At 45.8% G+C, this 18113-nt stretch overlaps 1 protein-coding gene and 1 pseudogene across 4 annotated transcripts in view; both read right to left on the bottom strand.

The window, feature by feature from the left end:
- The window catches only part of TBC1D2 (TBC1 domain family member 2), a 45136-nt gene that overhangs the window by 15516 nt on the left and 11507 nt on the right, over window positions 1-18113 (bottom strand). For all 4 annotated transcript variants that reach the window (XM_039856050.1, XM_039856052.1, XM_039856051.1 and 1 more), the window contains 3 exons: window positions 14147-14280; window positions 11171-11367; window positions 4386-4781 (listed from right to left, as the gene is read on the bottom strand). In XM_039856050.1, the coding sequence (XP_039711984.1) occupies window positions 4386-4781; window positions 11171-11367; window positions 14147-14280 (727 nt within the window). The remainder of the gene's footprint in view (window positions 1-4385; window positions 4782-11170; window positions 11368-14146; window positions 14281-18113) is intronic.
- Window positions 10599-10718, bottom strand: LOC120598378 (uncharacterized; annotated as a pseudogene).

Here is an 18113-nt window from a genome sequence, read left to right as displayed (position 1 = left end):
TTATTTTGTTTGGATGGACACTGCAGAAACAGTGGACCACACATGCTCACAGCTATACCTAGCAATTCCAGGGCATGTACTAGCTGAAACGCAAGAAAATGTCCTGAGTGGTAGGTAGGCTGAATGTGAGACACCACTGCAGGGATGACTGTGGATAAGCCCTGATTTACTTGGACATTAAGATCATCACACCTAACCTGAGCTGCTTCATTATCAGAGAAGGGTCACTTGTACACAGTGCCCAGGTGATCCTGACCCTGCCCGGGTGGGCCTTCATTCTGGCCAACATCCCTCCCACTCCAGAAGCTCCAATTCATGTCCAGGGTCTGCTGCCTTCTGCCTACATGACTGACACAGTGGGAGGGCCACATGTTCCCAGGGCTCTTTAGCTGGAAATAAATGTCCTGGGCTGACTTCATCATATGGACTCTGTCGAGGCTCTCCATGGCATCACCCACCCTGGCTGCTCCTTGCTTCATCTCCCTTACTGTACCTGAGCTGCAAGGCTGTACTCAGGCTGAGCTTGCTCTCTGCTCTCTTCTCCTGGCCATGATTCAGGCAGTTCCAACTCCCCAACCTCGGCTTCCTCCTGCCCTCCAACTGTGTCTCTGCCCTAGATCAAAATCTCAGCTCATTCTCTTGGAAATGATGCTGCCTACTCTTCTGGGTAAATGTCATGACCCCCACTTCCTCACCCTTACGTGGAAGGGGCAGTGAGGTTAGTACAAACTCTCATGTTTGCAGTGTGATTGCCAACCTCCTGTGAGCCTCAGGAGTTTTGAGGACCACACCCCACTCCCATGATAGTCTTACACTTTAGTGTCTGAAGATTTAGAGAACTCATGAACACAGAGGCTGTGTGGGCTCCCTGCACCATCACCCCTACCCCCATCCCCAGGTTGAGCACACTATCTTATTTAATCCTCCCAGCAAACCAGAAAGTAACACAGAGGATCTGAAAGGATAAGTAAGTTGCCCGAGGTCACAGAGCTGGTACCAAGAAGGGTGTGACTGAACTCAGGTCTGTCTGATTCTAAAGGCAAGTCCTAACCACTGCATTTACTGCTCAGACACTCCCTAAGCTCCCTGCCTGCTGGAATCCACCTGGCCGTCAAAAGTCTAGTTCCGCCCTTCAAGACTGTCCTTGGTAGTCTCCTGGGTAAATGCACACAGGCTGGTCTGATCTCTCTTACTCTGCAGTATAATAATGTCAACATGCAGGTGCTGTCTGAGTCCAGCACTGCCTGGATATAAACTCTGCCTTCACCACTGAGCCCTAGGACAAATTACTCATCCTTTCTATGCCTTGTGTCCTCATCTGGAAAACAGGAATAATAACAGTACCACCTATGGGGTTAATAGGAGGAATCAATTAGTTAATACGTGTAAAACTGATTGGTGGCTGGCATGCAGCTTAGAATGGTGGCTGGCATGCAGCAAGTGCAGTAAAAGTGTGACCTTGTTCACTGAGTTCTCGCATCTCTGAGGGCTCTTCTTACCCACTGAGCTCCCCTTCTGCCTGCTGAGAGAAGATCTCTTACTGTGGATTCTTCCCGAATGCCCAGGAAAGTGAACAGCTTCCAGGCAAGGGAGGAGAAGCGTTGCTAGTTGCCTGAGTTCCTACTCTGTGCCAGGCCCATTTCTCTCATGTTTATTATTGTATGTGATTTCTTCTTGACCACAGTAGTGTGGTTTAAGTATTAAAATACTATCATTCCCCCTTTACAGATGAGGAAACAGGCACAGAGAAGCGAAGTTCTCCTTAGTCATGCAGCTGGTACGGAGGGAGGCAGGATCCAAACCTGGGTGTGTTCAGTCCATAGTAGGAATCGAAAACTACTGCCAGGTGAGTCTGTGGCTGGAGACTGCTCTGCACCACCACCTGGTTCTGCCTCCTGTTCCCATCCCAGGTCCAGAAGGTGCTCACTGGCATTGCCAAAGCTTTGGACATGCCGCATAGTGTACCCTGTTTCCAGCCCAGAGAGGTAGGTCAAGGGTGAGCACCTCTGGAGCAGCAGTGTGTATAGGGTGAGGGTGGCATCTGGGGAGCACCTTCCCATGCAGCTCATTGCCCTACCTTAAGTATTCTTCTTGGCTCAGAACTGTAGGGAGGAAAAAGAGAGACTTCAGAGGAGAGAAAAGCCATATGACAGTTACCAGTGAAGCGAAGCAGGAAAATACAACTGGATGAAGGGGACAGGAGGAAGAGAGTCCACCGCCTGCCTTCACAGGGATCAGGAACCTGGAAACCTCTTTGGGGAATGCTGTGTGGACTAGCCATGTGCTAATGGGGAAGGCAATGGAGTGGGTGCGGGGAGACCTGGGATCTAGCTGTGACCCTGCCACTTGTGCTGTGTGACCCTGGACTAGTCCCTTTCCCTCTCCAGAGCTCGGTTATCCCTGCCAGAAAATGAGGGGGTGGGGGACCAGATCTCTGAGTCTTCCCAGATTAGAGAGTCAAGGTCGACGATTCCACTCTCGAAATGACAGCTTCAATAATAAGGGGACATTTCCTTAAAGGTGGCTGCCTTCAATCACAAGGCAAGCAGGAAATGTGAACACACTCTGTCCTCAAACTTAGATGAGGGATTTTTGATGGGTCTTCTATTTTTTCCGAATCAGACACCTAAGGCTAACAAATAAGAAACACTAGTACACGCAACTCTTTCTAGCATGAAATGCCTTAGATTTGCAGCTAAGTTTGGTTGATATGAATCATAACCAGGGTATCCTCATATCCAGGTTCACTGAGAAATTAAATTCCTGCACATACAAATTCAGGGGCACACTCAGTCTGCTAGGCGAGTCCAGCTTCCAGTCAACTCCGTGGCAGTCTGGAGGCACGCAGAGAGTCTATTTCTCTGACCCATCTGGAGTGGATGCCAGCAGGATGGGGAGTGTGGGGGGACAGAGAGCAGACACTCTTTGGGCGGAGTAGGGCAGGAAAGCAACCTGCTGGAAGCCATTTTTGCTGCTGTGTGAAGGACTGAGAGCTGTCTAACCTAGCTGCATCTGCATTTGAAAAGATTTTCTTTTGATTTTGAACTCAAAAAAATCTCTGATTTTATGGGAAAAAACTCAGAGACTGGTTACATGGTTTTTCATGCTGAAAGAAGTGGAAGGGAATCTGGGTTTCATGTCACCTTCCTTTATGCTCCCAATAACTGTGTGAGTAGGAATGGTCAGGACGTTTTATATTCAGGTCAGAGAAGTTGCCTGACACCACACAGCTAGTAAGAAGCAGAGCCTGGATCCAAACACAGGGTCTGCCTGACTTCAGAGCTTGAGCAGCAGCCACTGTACCACACTGCCCACTGGTCTCTCAAAAGATTCTGGATTTCTCTTTTTTACCTCCCTCTCCCCATCTCCAACAGCACAAGAGTTCCCATGGTTATACATATGTATACATGTGTGGCTGTGAGTGGCAGGGTTTGGGGCAGGACTGGCCCTGGTTATATGGCTGCCTTTAGGGACAGTGGGACTGTGAGCACCTATCCCCAGCTTTGGGCCTCCACATGGTCTGGCAACTTCTGTCACCACTTTCTATAGAGGACACTGTAGCCCATGACAGACATCACACCTAAAATAAAGTTCCTGACACCCATGCTGTGACTGGTCCCTGTGGGATGGGGCAGCCTTTCCCGAGTAAGAGCCACAAGCCTGGGCCGAGGTAGGGGCAATAGTGATAAGAGGCAATAGCAATAAAGAGGCAAAGAAGCTGAAAGGCTGCAGAGCAGACTGACTAGTCAGAGATGTGAGCTCCAACCCAATCCGAGTTCCCCTACTTCCTCAGCACACAACTCTGGGCAAGTAACCATTTTTCCCAGCCTCAGCATCAGCATCTGTAAAGTGGGGAGCCTTACAGGGCTAGTACGAGGATTAAATGAAATAATGCAGGTAAAGCACTTAGGACAGTGCATGCCACACAGTAAATAGTATAAATAAGAGCAGCGATTAGCGTCATCATCACAAGCAAGTCACAGCCAGCCACAGGGTACCTGCGCTGTGTGTAGGAGTGCTGGGGGAGGGCCGCCTTGGAACCATGGGGCTCCCGAGGGCATCGGTGTAACACTAAAAAAACCTGACAGGCCAGGCCCCAGACGTAGCTGGTGTAGCACTTAGGAGTCTGACTTAGGCTCTTTCATCTCCAATTTGATAATCTAGAGATACTCTCCCTCTTCAGCCTGGGATATCATGAAAAGGTCAAATTGCACTGAGTCTTCTGGTTAAGAAAGTAGGGAAGTGTGTGGTGATATTTCCACTAACATTTATTTCAAATATAAACATTCCAGTTTTAAGGGTTATCCCTGCTCTATCTAGAAAAGCTTTAGGGTCGAGAGCAGTGCCCTCCCAAGAGCTCTGGGCCTGGAGGAAGGGGACCCTACCTTCAGGTGCTCCATCTTCTCCTGTTGGCTCAGGAAGTCCCTGTCTGCAGCATCTGAGGGCTCGGGGGGCTGGTTAGGGGGATGCAAGAAGTCTTGGGTGACCTTCTCAGACAGCATGCAGATGACCTGCTGTTTGGCCTGGTTCTTCTCCATGAGCAGCTGCACGTGCTGCTGCAGCTCTTGCACCTGCTGCTCCAGCAGGCTCGCCGTCTGTGTCAGGATCTCTCGCTCCTGCTCCAGGGCCTCCACACGCCTGCCCAAATCTGCGATCTGCCGCACTTTGTGCCGTACCAGCTCCAGCCGGTCTTTGTCCTCGGCTGCTGCCAGGTATGCACTGGATGCCCTCTTCTCCTGCTGGGCGGCCTCCAGTGCCTTGTGCAGGATCCTTACCAGCTCCTGAGTGGGGAAAAAGAAGCACCTTGTGAACTTGGAGAAGGCCTGTTAGGTGCCAGAGGTGAGGCCTATGTTCCCACCAGTTCTAACAGTGCTGAGAGGTGGCCAGCATCATCCTCTGAGTCATCTCATCTCAGTTTCCATTTTCTCATGTTCTGTTCAAGAGAGGTTTAGCCTGGCACATGGTTCCCCAGCTAAAGACTACACTTCCCAGCCAAGCTTACAGCTGGGTGTGGCCAAATGAAGATTGGAGAATACAAGAAATGACGTGGGCAGCTTCTGGGTCATACCTTTGAAACCACTATACACATAATTCCCTGGTCCAATTCACTTCTGTCTTGCTGGGAAAAGGCAAGAACTAGAGCAGCCACTTTGAGCTCACAAGCAGAAACTACATGTCAAGAATAGTAGAGTTGCCCCATAAGCTCAGAGCTGCTCACTTACCTCTGGATTCTCTCATGGAAATAAATTTCCACGTTGTTTTAGGCCACAGTACTTTGAGGCTTTTTTGTTACAGCAGCTGAGCCTGTACCTAATACATGTCCATTTTAGAGATGAACGAACTGAGGCCCAGCAGAGTAAAGTGAAATTTAATCCCGAATCATCCAGACTACAAAGCCTGTGTGCTTGGTCAGTAATGAAAGCAGAGGTGGCAGCGACGTGACACATGGCCTTGTTCTTCCCTCCCACTCCCGTGGCAGGCATTACTAATTAACTGCAAAACTCCTTCCTGCTAAGCCTAGCTGAGTGGGAGAGCCGTGTACAGTGAGAACAACACCCAAGCGGTAATTATCAACTGAACTGAAACAGCATTAGAGAGGAAAACACACTGGCAATCCTCATGCCAAGCCACACACACATTCAATCGATTAGTGCCTGGCCCCTCAGCCCACCGAGTAAAGCTTTGCAGGGCTGGTGTAAAGAAATACTAGAGCAACAGACCTCAATTTACTCCTTGGCTGGGCACTTGATTCACAAGGAAACTCAAGGTCTGATTGGCTCCCCATGCCTTCCAGCCTTCAACCTTCCCAGACCTGTCCCAAAGCAGGAGTGTGGATTCATTCAGGGCCAGGATCAGAAGCCAGGCCACCCAGCCACCAGTCCTACACGAATCTCAGACCTGGTAGGTAGGGCCTCTAGGCCATTGCTGTGCTCCATGCCACAGCCTCATCTGAAGAAAGTTTTCTGGAGACATATTAACTGTATCCATGCCAAAGTATTTAAATAAATGGTTCAGCTGGATAGGAGTATTTGCTAAGAACAATTCTATTTTGGAGAACTGCCCCAAATCATGACTTTATATGAGAAGTTAACGACAAGACCAAATTAGCATGCATCTTCTGAAACCTCAGTCCTAGTGAATGTCCTTTCTTTGGTTCTCTCTTCCATCCATCCATCCAACCTTTATCAAACAGCCACTCAGTGGTAGGCACTGGGCCAGCTGCTGGGGCCCAGAGAGGGACTGGTCATAGTTCCCACCTCCAAAAAGCATAAAGGCTGGTGGGAGTGAAGGTGAATTACTATAATGGAGCGATTTACTGCAAAAGAGGGAAGCAAGGATGTTGGCAAGGTGGGGGTGGGGGCTGGAGCAGAGAGCACTGACTTCTGCCTAGGGTGGAGGTGGGGGAAGACCACTATCGTCAACAGATCAGTTTAAACTGATCCCTGAGGATGAGGAGGGCCAAAAGGCAGGTGGGAGATGAGGGCTGGGAGGGCTTTCCAAATAGCTGAGCCTATGGCTCAAGCAGAGCCCCAGAGGAATGAAAGAGCAGATGAGGAGCTGTGCGAATCCCTGGGTGTGGCAGGAGGTGAGGAGAGTGGTTGCAAACCAAACCAGAATGTTTGGAATGAAGAAATCTCCTCCCAAGGCCCTGCTGAGAGAGATTAACATTCTTAGGGCTCCAGGATAACTGAGAAGCCTACTCCATTTTCTGGTTCAGCTGAGATTTGGAGATCACCTTGGTAACTGCCTGTGAAATAACCAACAGACACCATTGTTCGGACTTGCCTGAGGTTCAGAGTCAGATGGGTATCCTTCTCCCAACTCTGGGAGGATCATCTCTGAAGCCCATTTCACTATATCCAATTGTCTCTCCCTTCCCATATCTGGGTCTCAAAATCTAAGACCAAGACACCAGCCCAGGAGGCTCTCCTCCTTTCCCTGAATCCCTGAAAAAAAAAATGAGACAGGGAGAAAGGAACCAGGGACAGGGATGGAGTTGGAGCAGGAAGCATAAAATGAGGAATGGTAATGGATCACAGGTTCAAAAAACCTGGAGACTGGCAGGCCCCGGGAGACCACCTAGCCGGTCAACTTGCTGTCACATGGGGAGACTGAAGCCAAAGAAAGGAGAAGGGAGAGGACTGAAGGGACCTGGTGGACGCCATGAGTGAGAAAACACACCATAATAAGAGTGCTCCCAACTCCTAATCCAGGATACCTCACTTCTCACTGCTCCATAGTGCGTAGTTAATGAATTTTGTACTGAAATGCTTCTTTGAATTTCTTCAAAAATGGAAATAACCCATGTTCATAGCAGCATTATTCACAATACCCAAGAGGTGGAAACAACCCAAGTGTTTGTTTCTAATGACAGTGAACAGATAAAGTGTGGTGTGTGTGCACATGCACATACAGAGGAGTATGATTCAGCCTGAAAAAGGAGGGAAATTTTGTCACATGATACAATGTGGATGAACCTTAGGGACATTATGGTAAGCGAAATAAGCCAGTCACAAAAATGCACATACATACCATATAGAAATATTAAAAACAAAAGGGACCATTTCGAAGCTGCTTCTGTCCTGTAAAAAATAATACAATATAAACGAAGCCACTTTACATGGAGAGCACTCTAAAGTCTGTACCCTGTACAGGGGAGTATACTCCAAAGTCTCTGGCTGGGGATCTAGGGTAGCTGCACTTTGCCCCACTGAGTTTCCTAAACAAATCACATATCTTTACCAAGTAATCCTGAGTGAGCTAAGAAGGCCCAAAGGGCACCAGGCAGGGCTTCGGAGGGGCTGGTTCCTCATTTCAGCAGCCGACAGATGGTGAACATCACCACAAACAACAGTTTTCCATCTGCTGGAGCAGACAGCCTTCAGGCTGGGTGCAATTCTGTCAACTCTGAGAGACTGAGTCACCCAGCCAAGTAGCCATCTGCTGCTATCTCCTGCCATCTCCTGGAGTCCAAATCTCTTGTGGGGCCAGCACTGGTACAGATACTGGCTTCATGGGTATCTAAGTCGCCCTGTGGTTTAATATGACACCAGGGAGGCACAGAGAGTATGTTCTGTTTTTTCCAAAGAGCAGTTACAGTGTTTGTATATGACACTAGGCCGTACCCTGAGGTCATGGAGGAGGCAGCAGGGCTGTGGTGTGAGTCCTGAATCTGGAGAAAAGGACCAGGGCCCTCTATAGCATTCAGTGGAGTCTGAGATACAAATTCTTAAAGGATCACTAAAGCTGCTGGCGATGGCCACCTGGCTGGCTGAGCCAAAACAAGACCCCCAGTTCCCATGTCCTCCTGTAGCCTCAAGCAGAAAGATGGTGCCTTCCCACTGAAGAGACATAGGAGGGTATTCTGCAGACGTGGTCCAGGGAAGGCCAGGAGGCTGTTTCTCCCGCTGAGGATCTGGACTCAGACGGTCAGATGGAGAGCTGCTCTCCGAAGTACACTGCTGGGCATAGCAAGGTTGTGCTAGCCTCCTCTGTCCAACTCCTGAGCCAAGATACCAAAACCAAAGAGGAGAAGGAGAAAAGATACCAGAACCAAAGAGAAGGAGAAAGGTATCCTTTTGGTTTTGGTATCTGGGCTGGAGGTGAAACCACAGAGTTGGTAGGGCTGAAGCTCCCCCTTCCTAATGTGGAATGAAGACCTGACCTCCGCCCATCACTGCTAAGCCCCACAAGCACATTTCCTTGAGAACCTCATGGGCTCACATCTGTTTCCCAAAACTCCTCAGGAGGGTTCTTCTCAGAGCCCTTCAGCGGGGTACATCATTCCTTCTAAGGCAGAAAGGAATCAAGGAGGGCAGAGAATGCTGATAACAGCCCAAATAATCAAAGCCTGTATCTGCTGGGCAGCTGCTGGGGCCAGGCACTAGGCTTTATGACTGGACACAGGCTTTTCCAGGAAACATGGTTATAACTCCATCTACAGAGGAGGAAACTGAGGTTCAGAGAGGCTGAGAAACTTGGCTCAGGGCCAGAGCTGGGGCCTGCACCATCTTATTTAAAGGCCTGTGCTTTTAATTACCCATTAGACTGAAGTGCATTTGTGAGATGGGTTGGAGAGCATGCAAATCCACTCTGGATCATGAGTCAAAAGCTAAACCGCAGGACTTGTGCTCGTGAATATCTGTTCTGGGACAGGGTTGAGATTTTCTGGAAAGTGAATTAGTAAGAGAGTCCAGATCCTTTAATGCTTGAACAGCTTCTTCCTGACATTTTTCACTCTGACTGTAGGGTAGCGTCAACAGCCTGGGGGCCCTCACTATTCTCTAAGACCTTGCCTTCAAGTATTGAAGAATGGTGCATCCTCTAGGGCTGCACAGCTATCAGGGGCAAATCTAAATGAAATATGTCTCCTGGGGCCTCTCTACTTCATGTGACAACGCCTTAGGACAGGCCAAGTCAATGTAAATATCACCTCTCCTTTCACTCTATCATTCCTTTTTTTTCTAACTTAAATCACTTTTATCGTGCTGAAGAGAGCCTGTTGCCCAGTGCTGCAGCCCTCCTCACCTTTCTTTCTAGAAAGGGGATGATATAGTGAAAGGAGAGGCGGTATTTACAGTCCAGATTTCTTTTCCTGTCCAGATTCAGGTTTGGAACTTCAGCTGTACTGGTTCAGGCATCAGGCAGAAGCTACAGCTTACCTAATGGCACTCAGTTCTAAGGAAAGTCTGGCAGCCTCATGATAAGAACATGAAGATTTGGGGAGGAAAACAGATAGCTGGGCTGCTAAGTGGTGTCAGAGGGGACTTCTCATGCTGCCATAATATATTTGGGTACTGACTTGCTTAATGCCTATCTCCACCATGAAATGTAAAGGCCTGTGTCTTTTCCCACTGTTTGTTCCCCAGCACCTAGAATACTACATGCACACAGTAGGCCCTCAATAAAGACACGATGAATAAACAAATTAATTCAGAACATATGAATGAATGAGCTTCCTCCTTTGAGAACTCTAATTACCAGCTGCTTCATTAAATGTAACTCCTGATCTGCCAGAAATGAAGTCTTTGTTATTTCCCCATTTTTCTGCTTGGGAGCAAGAAAGGCAGAAGAAGGGCAAAACTAGGTAGGAAGAGCATTTTTCTGGACTGTCTTCTCTAAAAACAGAACAGAAAGGGAAAAAAAGAAATGTATAAGGGAGAGAATATTCAGAAGAAAATACAGAACACTCCGTACCTCCCAGGAGCAAGAGTCAAGAAACAAAGCTTAAAAAGATTCAGGGCAGCCAAGCTCAAACACAAAAGCTCAGGCCTTCCTCTCAGAGGAAGAGGAATCTGGGCCCTCAGTTGGGCCACCCTGGAGCACCACCAAGCACCACCCTTGGGATTTTCAGTAACGGCTGTGCTAATCTAATCACTTTTATTGTGCTAAAGAGAGCCTGCTGCCCAGTGCCACAGCCCCCCTCACTTTCCATGTGACTCTCATGAGGTTGCACCTGGATGGAGATGCGATTTTTAGTCTGGGGTGCAGAATTTGTAATGATTTTCATGTATGTGTATCTGTGTGATCTGTTTTCTACAATGACCATGTAGCTCTTTTTCTAAATTATTTTTTAAAATTATTATTATTATTTTTTATGCCTACAGTACCTGGTCTTCCTAGGTGGTCTCCCATCCAAGTACTAACCAGGCCCGAACCTGCTTAGCTTCCAAGATCAGATGGGATCAGGCTTGTTCAGGGTGGCACGGGCTGCAGACTTTTTTTTTTTAACTGCTGTAATTAACTTCTCTCTTATGTGTAAATTTTCCTTCCTGTCACTGTCCCATTGGCCCCAGAACCATAGAGTATTGCTTGCTCTCTCTGTTCTATGACAATCCTACAGAGATCAAAGATCCCCCAGTTACTTCGGTGGCCCTTCCCAGGACCCTACACCCAGATCACCCTCCTACTCCAGGTATTGTCCCTCTTCGGGGTGGGGTAAGACATGCCTCGTTCTCCAGGAGGGGTCTGAGAGACAATTATTAAAGTAGGTGTCCAGAGACCCTGCTCATGGCAGCTTTCTGTCACCTAGTTTGAGTGACAGCAATGTCTCTAAGTAATCAACAGCACAGCATTTCCAACCATCCCAGTTTGGCTTTGAAGGACCAGAGATGGCCTATGCCTAGAGGGGTCTACTGGAGCCTGGGACCTCTCTGGGGCCAGAGCTCACCTTCTGAGACTTTAACTCCTTGGTAAGCATCAGAACCTGCTGCTCCAAGGCCAAGGCTTTCTCCTGGGCAGTTCGGTTCCGTGTGAGTCCTTCGGCAAAGAGTGGGAAGGTGTTGTTCTGGCGCTTGGCTTTCTGAATGAGATTGGTGGTCAGAGAGGACTTGAGTGTAGGCTTCAGAGAATCTGCTGGACCTTTCCCTGCTCAAAAGGAGAAACACAAAAGTTATGATCAGGGGCCTTGGCAGTTCTAGAACTTGAGCTTGCTGCAGAAGCACTTGGAGAGCTAGATAAAATGCAGATTGTGGGAACTGACCCCCTGAATGTAGATTAAATAGGCCTGGGGCAGGGCTTGAGAATTTGCATTTCTAAAATGTTCCTTTGTGATGCAGCTGGTCCAGGGATCATACTTGGAGAACTACTGGGATAAATAAACATTATTTATACTATGCTGGCTTGGTCATTCAGCCCATCCTCTAAATTGTGCCTGTCCCCTAGTTTTGGATCCAAACCTGCATGGTGTATGACAGGTGGCCATTCCCTCAGGCACAAGCCCTAGCAGGATGTCTTGTATCTTATTTCAGAATCCCACCTCTATCTTCTAAGCAGATCTGTCATTGATAGAAGCAGGGAATATCTGTATTCTACATTCTTGCCACAAAGAGTAAATCGAACTCTTACTTGATTCTTATTACAAGCTAAGGTAGGAGACTGCCCTGTCCCCTGCCTTTGCTTTAGGGCTCTGCCATCGCTTGCATCCAGGGACATTTAATAGCCTGATTACATATGGTCAAGGGACCTTGGGAATCTTGTTTACATGGCACATACACATTATGTCTATTGTGAGGCCCTGGCAGGAGAAATTCTCCTCAGTGCCAGAAAAAGCTTTGCTTCTTCCAAGAAAACATGTGTTTAGTCTTATGGACGCTGGAAATAATCTAAGCATTTGCTGCTGGCTCTTAGCTACTCAGTAGATCTTATCTAGATTTCTTAACTCAAATTACTCACTTACTTTCCCCCAGATATGTATTTTAATAAGCTATCCCTGATCCTTTTGAGACTAAGGTATTAAAAAATAAGGATGTGTTAAGGGATCCCAGGACAGGCAGGACCTGGAGGACAAGCCTAATGATTTAGCATCTTTCAGGGACCAGGCTGAAGGCCAACCAAACAGTCTTGAACAGATAAAGAACTACTCTAGTAGGTAACAGGAACCAGAAACTCCTTGGCCTTGTTGGGGAAAAGACCAGAATGAACTTGTTACAGACTTAAAAGAAATCTGACTGTACCAAGAACAAAGCAGCCCGCAGAGTTCTGAGGCAGGAAAGAGAAAGAGGCAGTGCATTCCTCCCTACAGCCCTGCTGTTCTCTGCTAACGATTCACCAACCCTGAGGGCAGGCAGATTAGAGATTACTGTGCCCATTTTACGGTTGGAGAAAATGAGGCCTGAGACAGTGGTTTTCAATCAGTGCCCTAGGACTTCATGGAAGTGCCTCAATGGCTGACTGGGAGGGCCAGAAGGTGGGGGTGCTGCAGGGAGCCCAAACTCTCACCCCTGACTCGACTCAGTTTTTATCTGCTTTGTATATTGCTTATAGTGTCAAAGTTTCATGGTAATAAAGACGTAGTTTTAAAAATCACTGATTTGGACAGTGACGCTTCAGGCAGCAGTATGCGGCCAGAGTGCTTTGCAAGAATCCTAGTTCTGTTACTCGCTGTGCAGTTGTGAGCAAGTCACTCCACTTTTCTGGCCTTGGTCCCCTTATTTATAAAATGAGAATAACAGCAGTATATACTGCTTGCTCAGGCTGTTGTAGGATTAAAGAGGTTAATGCAGGTAAAGTGCTCAGTGCTCATGGATAAAACATGAAAAGGTTCTGCTTAGTGAAAGATCCAGTCATAAAGGGCCATATGTTGCATGATTCCATTTATATAAACTATCCAGAATAGATAAATCTGTAGAAAGAGAAAGCAAGTTAGTAGTTGCTGAGAGCTGGAGGGAGGTGGAGATCGGGACTGATGGCTGAGGTTTTCCGGGGTTTCTTTTTGGATAATAAAAATGTTCTAGAATTGATTATGGTGATGGTTGCACAACTCTGTGAATATACTAAAAGGCACTGAATTCTAGACTTCAAATGGGGTGAATTGTATGGTACGTGAATAATATTCTAATACGATGGTTATAACCGCCCCCCCCAAAAAGTGCTTAGAGTAGCCGTGGCACAAAGTGACTACTATATGTAGTGCTGGTTTTTTTATATTGGTTCAGCACAGTACTGTTCACTATGACCTGCGGGGTCCCCACTAGGCAGTGCTCCAAAGGGGCGCTTCTCCCTGTCACTTCTACACAGCCCAGGGGTCCTCTCTGCCATGAGAAGATACCATCGCGCTGCCTTAGCCGGTTTTCTCTCAACTGCTTCTAAGTTAAAATATGTTCTAAGGGCACCAGTGCCAATGGCGTGGGTCACTCATATTTTGTGAAAGGAATAAAAAAGTGCTATTTCATAGCTGGGATGGATTCCTAAAGGTCATTTGCTTTGCTTCTTCAGGTAGATCTGATTTTAATCACTCCAGGTGGCATTTTTATATCCTTTCCTTATAAATTAAAAAAAAAAGGAAGGAAGTGAGTGAGATTTTCCTTTATTACTTCAAAAATCATTGCTAAGAGTTTCCGTTTGGGAAACTGAAAAGAGTCCTGGAGATGAATGGTGGTGATGGTTGCAGAAAAATGTGAATGTACTTAATGCCACTGAACTGTATAGCGAAAATTGGTTAAAAGTGTACATTTTATGTTATGTATATTTTACTACAATACAAATAATAAAAAAGAATCACTGCTACTAGACCCCTAGAAACCCAGGAGGAGTGACCTGGAGAGTTGCATCGTTGACACACAAAAGCACAAATACTGGTGTTCAGGGAGGAGGAGGGCACTCACTCAGTCTCCAAAAGGCCGCTCAGACCTGGGCAGAGGCTCACCTGGGGCGCTGGGGTCAGGGGGTGAGGGCTGTTCCTCCCTCTGAGGCTCCCCGATCAGTGGAGAATCTTCCCCTGGAGGTCTGTGGCCTGTTCCTTGGGACTGCTTGTTGCCTCGGATGTTGTACATCGTGTTTCTGAGGGAAAACAGAGATGCGTGAGGCCGACAGCCCTGCCATTCTGGCCCTCCGTCCTCCCCGCTGCCACTGCTAGAGCTCAGGCCGCGTCCCCACCCGCAGTCATGCCCTGCTGTCTGCCAGACTACAGGCACTTGTCATGAAACATGGCCCCCAGCCACTTCTGATCCTCCTCACCCTTCTCCTTTTCATTTTTTCATCATACTTATCACCTTCCACACACAATATTGCTTATGAACAATATAAGCTTAACTCCCCTGCCCCCAACCCTGCTGCTGGAGTATAAGTTCCATGAGGGCAGGGAAGTTTGTTTTGTTCATTGAAGTACTCTGAATGCCTAGAACACAGCTTTCTTTCCCTGTTCTAATCTGTTCCCTCTAAAGCCTTCACTGCACTTCATGAATAGGCCAACCTGTGACCAAGTACTTGTCCAGGCTGAATAATGATGTCATTTCTTCATGAAGTGGGCACTAACCTGCCTGCACTTCTGTTGGCACCTGGCACTAGGCTGCATGTGCTCAGACTACAAGCTCAATACATGTTTAGTGTTCAGGAAAGAACTAGGTAGCACCAAAGGTTGGCCTAGGACCAGGAACCACAGAGAAATTCATCCTGAGCCAGATGAAAAGACAGTTCAGTTGAGGTTATTTTCCCTTTGCAAAGATATAAAAGTAGACATATTCCAAAATTAATAACAAAGAAAAGAGAAAATGCTTAAAGGAGTTTAGTGAGTCAGTGTTTTTCAAACTATAGGTTGCGAACCACTAGTAGACTGTAAAATCAGTTCAGTATTGTGGCCATCATTTAAAAGACAGAATGGAAGACATGAGAATGAACCTGACTTAGAGAGTGAAATATGTATATGTATATGTGTACTGAGCTATTACTGTGGTCATGGTCAACAGATGGAAAACGTTATACTAGGAGGTCATTTATTAAAGGGCAGTGATAGTGTGGTCAAAAAAGCAGAGAAAGTGAAAGTGTAGATCTGTGAAGGAATCCTAGCTCTACTATGTCATCCTGATGTGTGATGCATACTTTTAGCAATTGGGGGAGAAATTACTCTAAGACACTCTTATTCCAAAACAACTAGATGCTAGATAAATACAAAACATATTTCACAAATATTTAGCTAATCCCCAGAAAAGGAAAGGAAGTCTCTAGGGACTAAACATGAGAAAGGAAGTGAAACTCAGGTGGAAAGTAAAGAAGAAGAGGAACATGTAGATTAGATTATTGTTTGACAAATACAGGCATACCTCAGAGACACTGTGAGTTCGGTTCCAGACGACCAAAATAAAGCAAGTCATATGAATTTTTTGGTTTCCTAGTGCATATAAAAGTTATGTTTACACTATACCATAGTCTATTAAGTATGCGATAGCACTGTATCTAAAAAAGCAATGTACATATCTTAATTGAAAAATACCTTATTACTAAAAATGGTGCAAATACACTTGCTCAGTGCAGGGTTGCCACAAAACTTTAATTTGTAAAAAAATGCAGTATCTGCAAAGTGCAACAAAATGAGGTATGCCAGTGTTCATTCTTTCCTTTCCACATCTGCAGTAACAGAGTACTTCTTCCTTCTCCTGATGTTGGGCATAGCCATGTGACTTGCTTCAGCCAAAAGGACATTAGCAGAAGCCATGTAAACATAGGTTTCAAATGGGCTGGCATGTAGGGCTTGCCCTCTTTAAGAACATGCCTTAGGTAGCTGCTAGTCCATGGGAGATGAGAAATATGTGGAGTAGACCTAGATCTTACCAATGGCTTGGAGTCAAAATCTGGTGAGCCTAGCCTTTATCAGCTGAGCCTAATGTGTCAAAATAAATGCTTACCACTTGATAGTGAATTCTGAAGCGTTTGTCTGCAGCATTACTGTTGTGAGAATTGACTAAGATATGAGTTTGTCCAGGAATCAACTGTTTGTTTTTTTCACATTCAGATATAATTGACATATAACATTATATTCATTTCAGGTATATAACGTATGTATATATTGTGAAATGATCACCATGATAAACCTAGTTAATAACCATCGCCACACAGTTACTTTTTTTGTTGTTATCAGGCGTTAACTGTTGATACCAGAAACTTAGAGCCTTGGTTGCAAGGGAGGGAAAGCAAGGTTTTGGACCCATACAGAGTATGGAGTTGAAATTGAAATTTTATATAAAGCTGGGACTCCTGAAGATCCATACTCTCTGTGAAGAGGTAAGTTAGAAAAAAAACATGCCTGCTGGCAAAATTAACACAAGGAAGTTCTAGGTGAAGGCTCTGGGTATTCAAAAAAGTTCTGATATCTTTGGTTTTGGTATCAGGGTAATATTGGCCTTATAGAATGACTTTGGGAAGTGTTCCCTCCTCTTCTTTTTTGGGGGAAGTTTGTGAAAAATTGGTATTAATCCTTCTTTAAATGTTTGGTAGAAGTCACCAGTGAAGTTATCTGGTCCTAGGTTTTTTGTTTGTTTGTTTGTTTTTGTGGGTAGTTTTTTGATTACGAATTCAAAGTCTTTACATGTTATAGGTCTATTCTAATTCTCTATTTCTTCCTGAGTCAGTTTCAGTAATTTGTGTCTTTCTAGAAATTTGTCCATTTCATCTAAGTTATCTAATTTGTTAGCAAATAATTATTCATAGTATTCCCTTATGGTTCTTATTATTTCTGTATGGTTGGTAGTATTGTTCCCTCTTTTGTTCTTGACTTTAGTAACTGAATCTTATGTTTTTTCTTGGTCTGTCTAGCTAAAGGTTTGGCAATTTTGTTGATTTTTTTTTCAAAAAACCATCATTTGATCTAAAACTTATTTTTAAAAGAAAATCCAGTTTTTTTTGTATAGTTGTATTCTCTATTATAATACAGCTGACTGATGGAGGAAAAGATTAACCAGTTAAATTAATAAAGGAGAAGAAATTAGAACTCAGCACTCCCAAGATCTGACATCAACATTTAGTCTATTTAGTCAACTTTTGCTCTGTTATTATTAAGGTCCTTCTATAAGAAGCCCCCGATTCCTTGGATTAGTCACTTCCCCTTCCTAGTTCTTTCTTTCTCCACCCAAAAATAAAATGGTGGTGGTCATATTAAAAAGAATGATGAGGAGCACTAGTTATTGAGTATCTCTATAGCCAGAGGAACTGTGACCATCATTACTGTCCACACTTCCTCTTGCCCAGGAACTTCAGCCTCCACAACACTTCCAGGAGCTTACAAGCAGTCATCCTTGGGGTGTAGAAGGGCATAGAAACCTCAACACCAGGGCCATAAAGGGAACTCACTAATTACGGACACAGCCCAGGTGGCCACTCCCCAGCCAGATGACATCTCCATTTCATAAATTTATTGACTTGGCTTGGAGCAGTTCATAGATCATTTTTTGCGTAGTTACAGCTCTAGGTCTAAAAGGCCTTGTCAGCATGAAAGTAGTGGTCATAAAGACTTGTTCTAGAAGGAAAACCTTGGGCAAGCCATTTATCCTCTCTAAGCCTGGGTTTTCTCCTCTGCAATGGGGATGATGAACCTACATACGACAATGACTGGGCCCTTTCATGGGCTAGACTCTAAGCTAAACGCTAGTAATTCAACTCAGTTAATCCTCAAACACATGCATTCAATGTATTTAATCTTCACAATAGCCCAATGAGTAAGTACTATTATCACCTCCATTGTACACAGAGGAGAACTGAGGTTTAGAAAGGATAAGTTAACAAAGCCACAGAGCTGGTAAGCAGTGGGACTGAGCATCAGATTTGGACCTTTAATTCCATAGCCTGAGAACTTAACTGTTATGATATAACTTCACAGGGTTGTCCAGACAACTCGATGAGAA

The sequence above is a fragment of the Pteropus medius genome, unplaced genomic scaffold (assembly GCF_902729225.1).
Source record: "Pteropus medius unplaced genomic scaffold, Ma_sr-lr_union100, whole genome shotgun sequence".
NCBI classification, from domain to species: domain Eukaryota; kingdom Metazoa; phylum Chordata; class Mammalia; order Chiroptera; family Pteropodidae; genus Pteropus; species Pteropus medius.
This window is presented reverse-complemented; position numbering and strand designations above follow the sequence as displayed.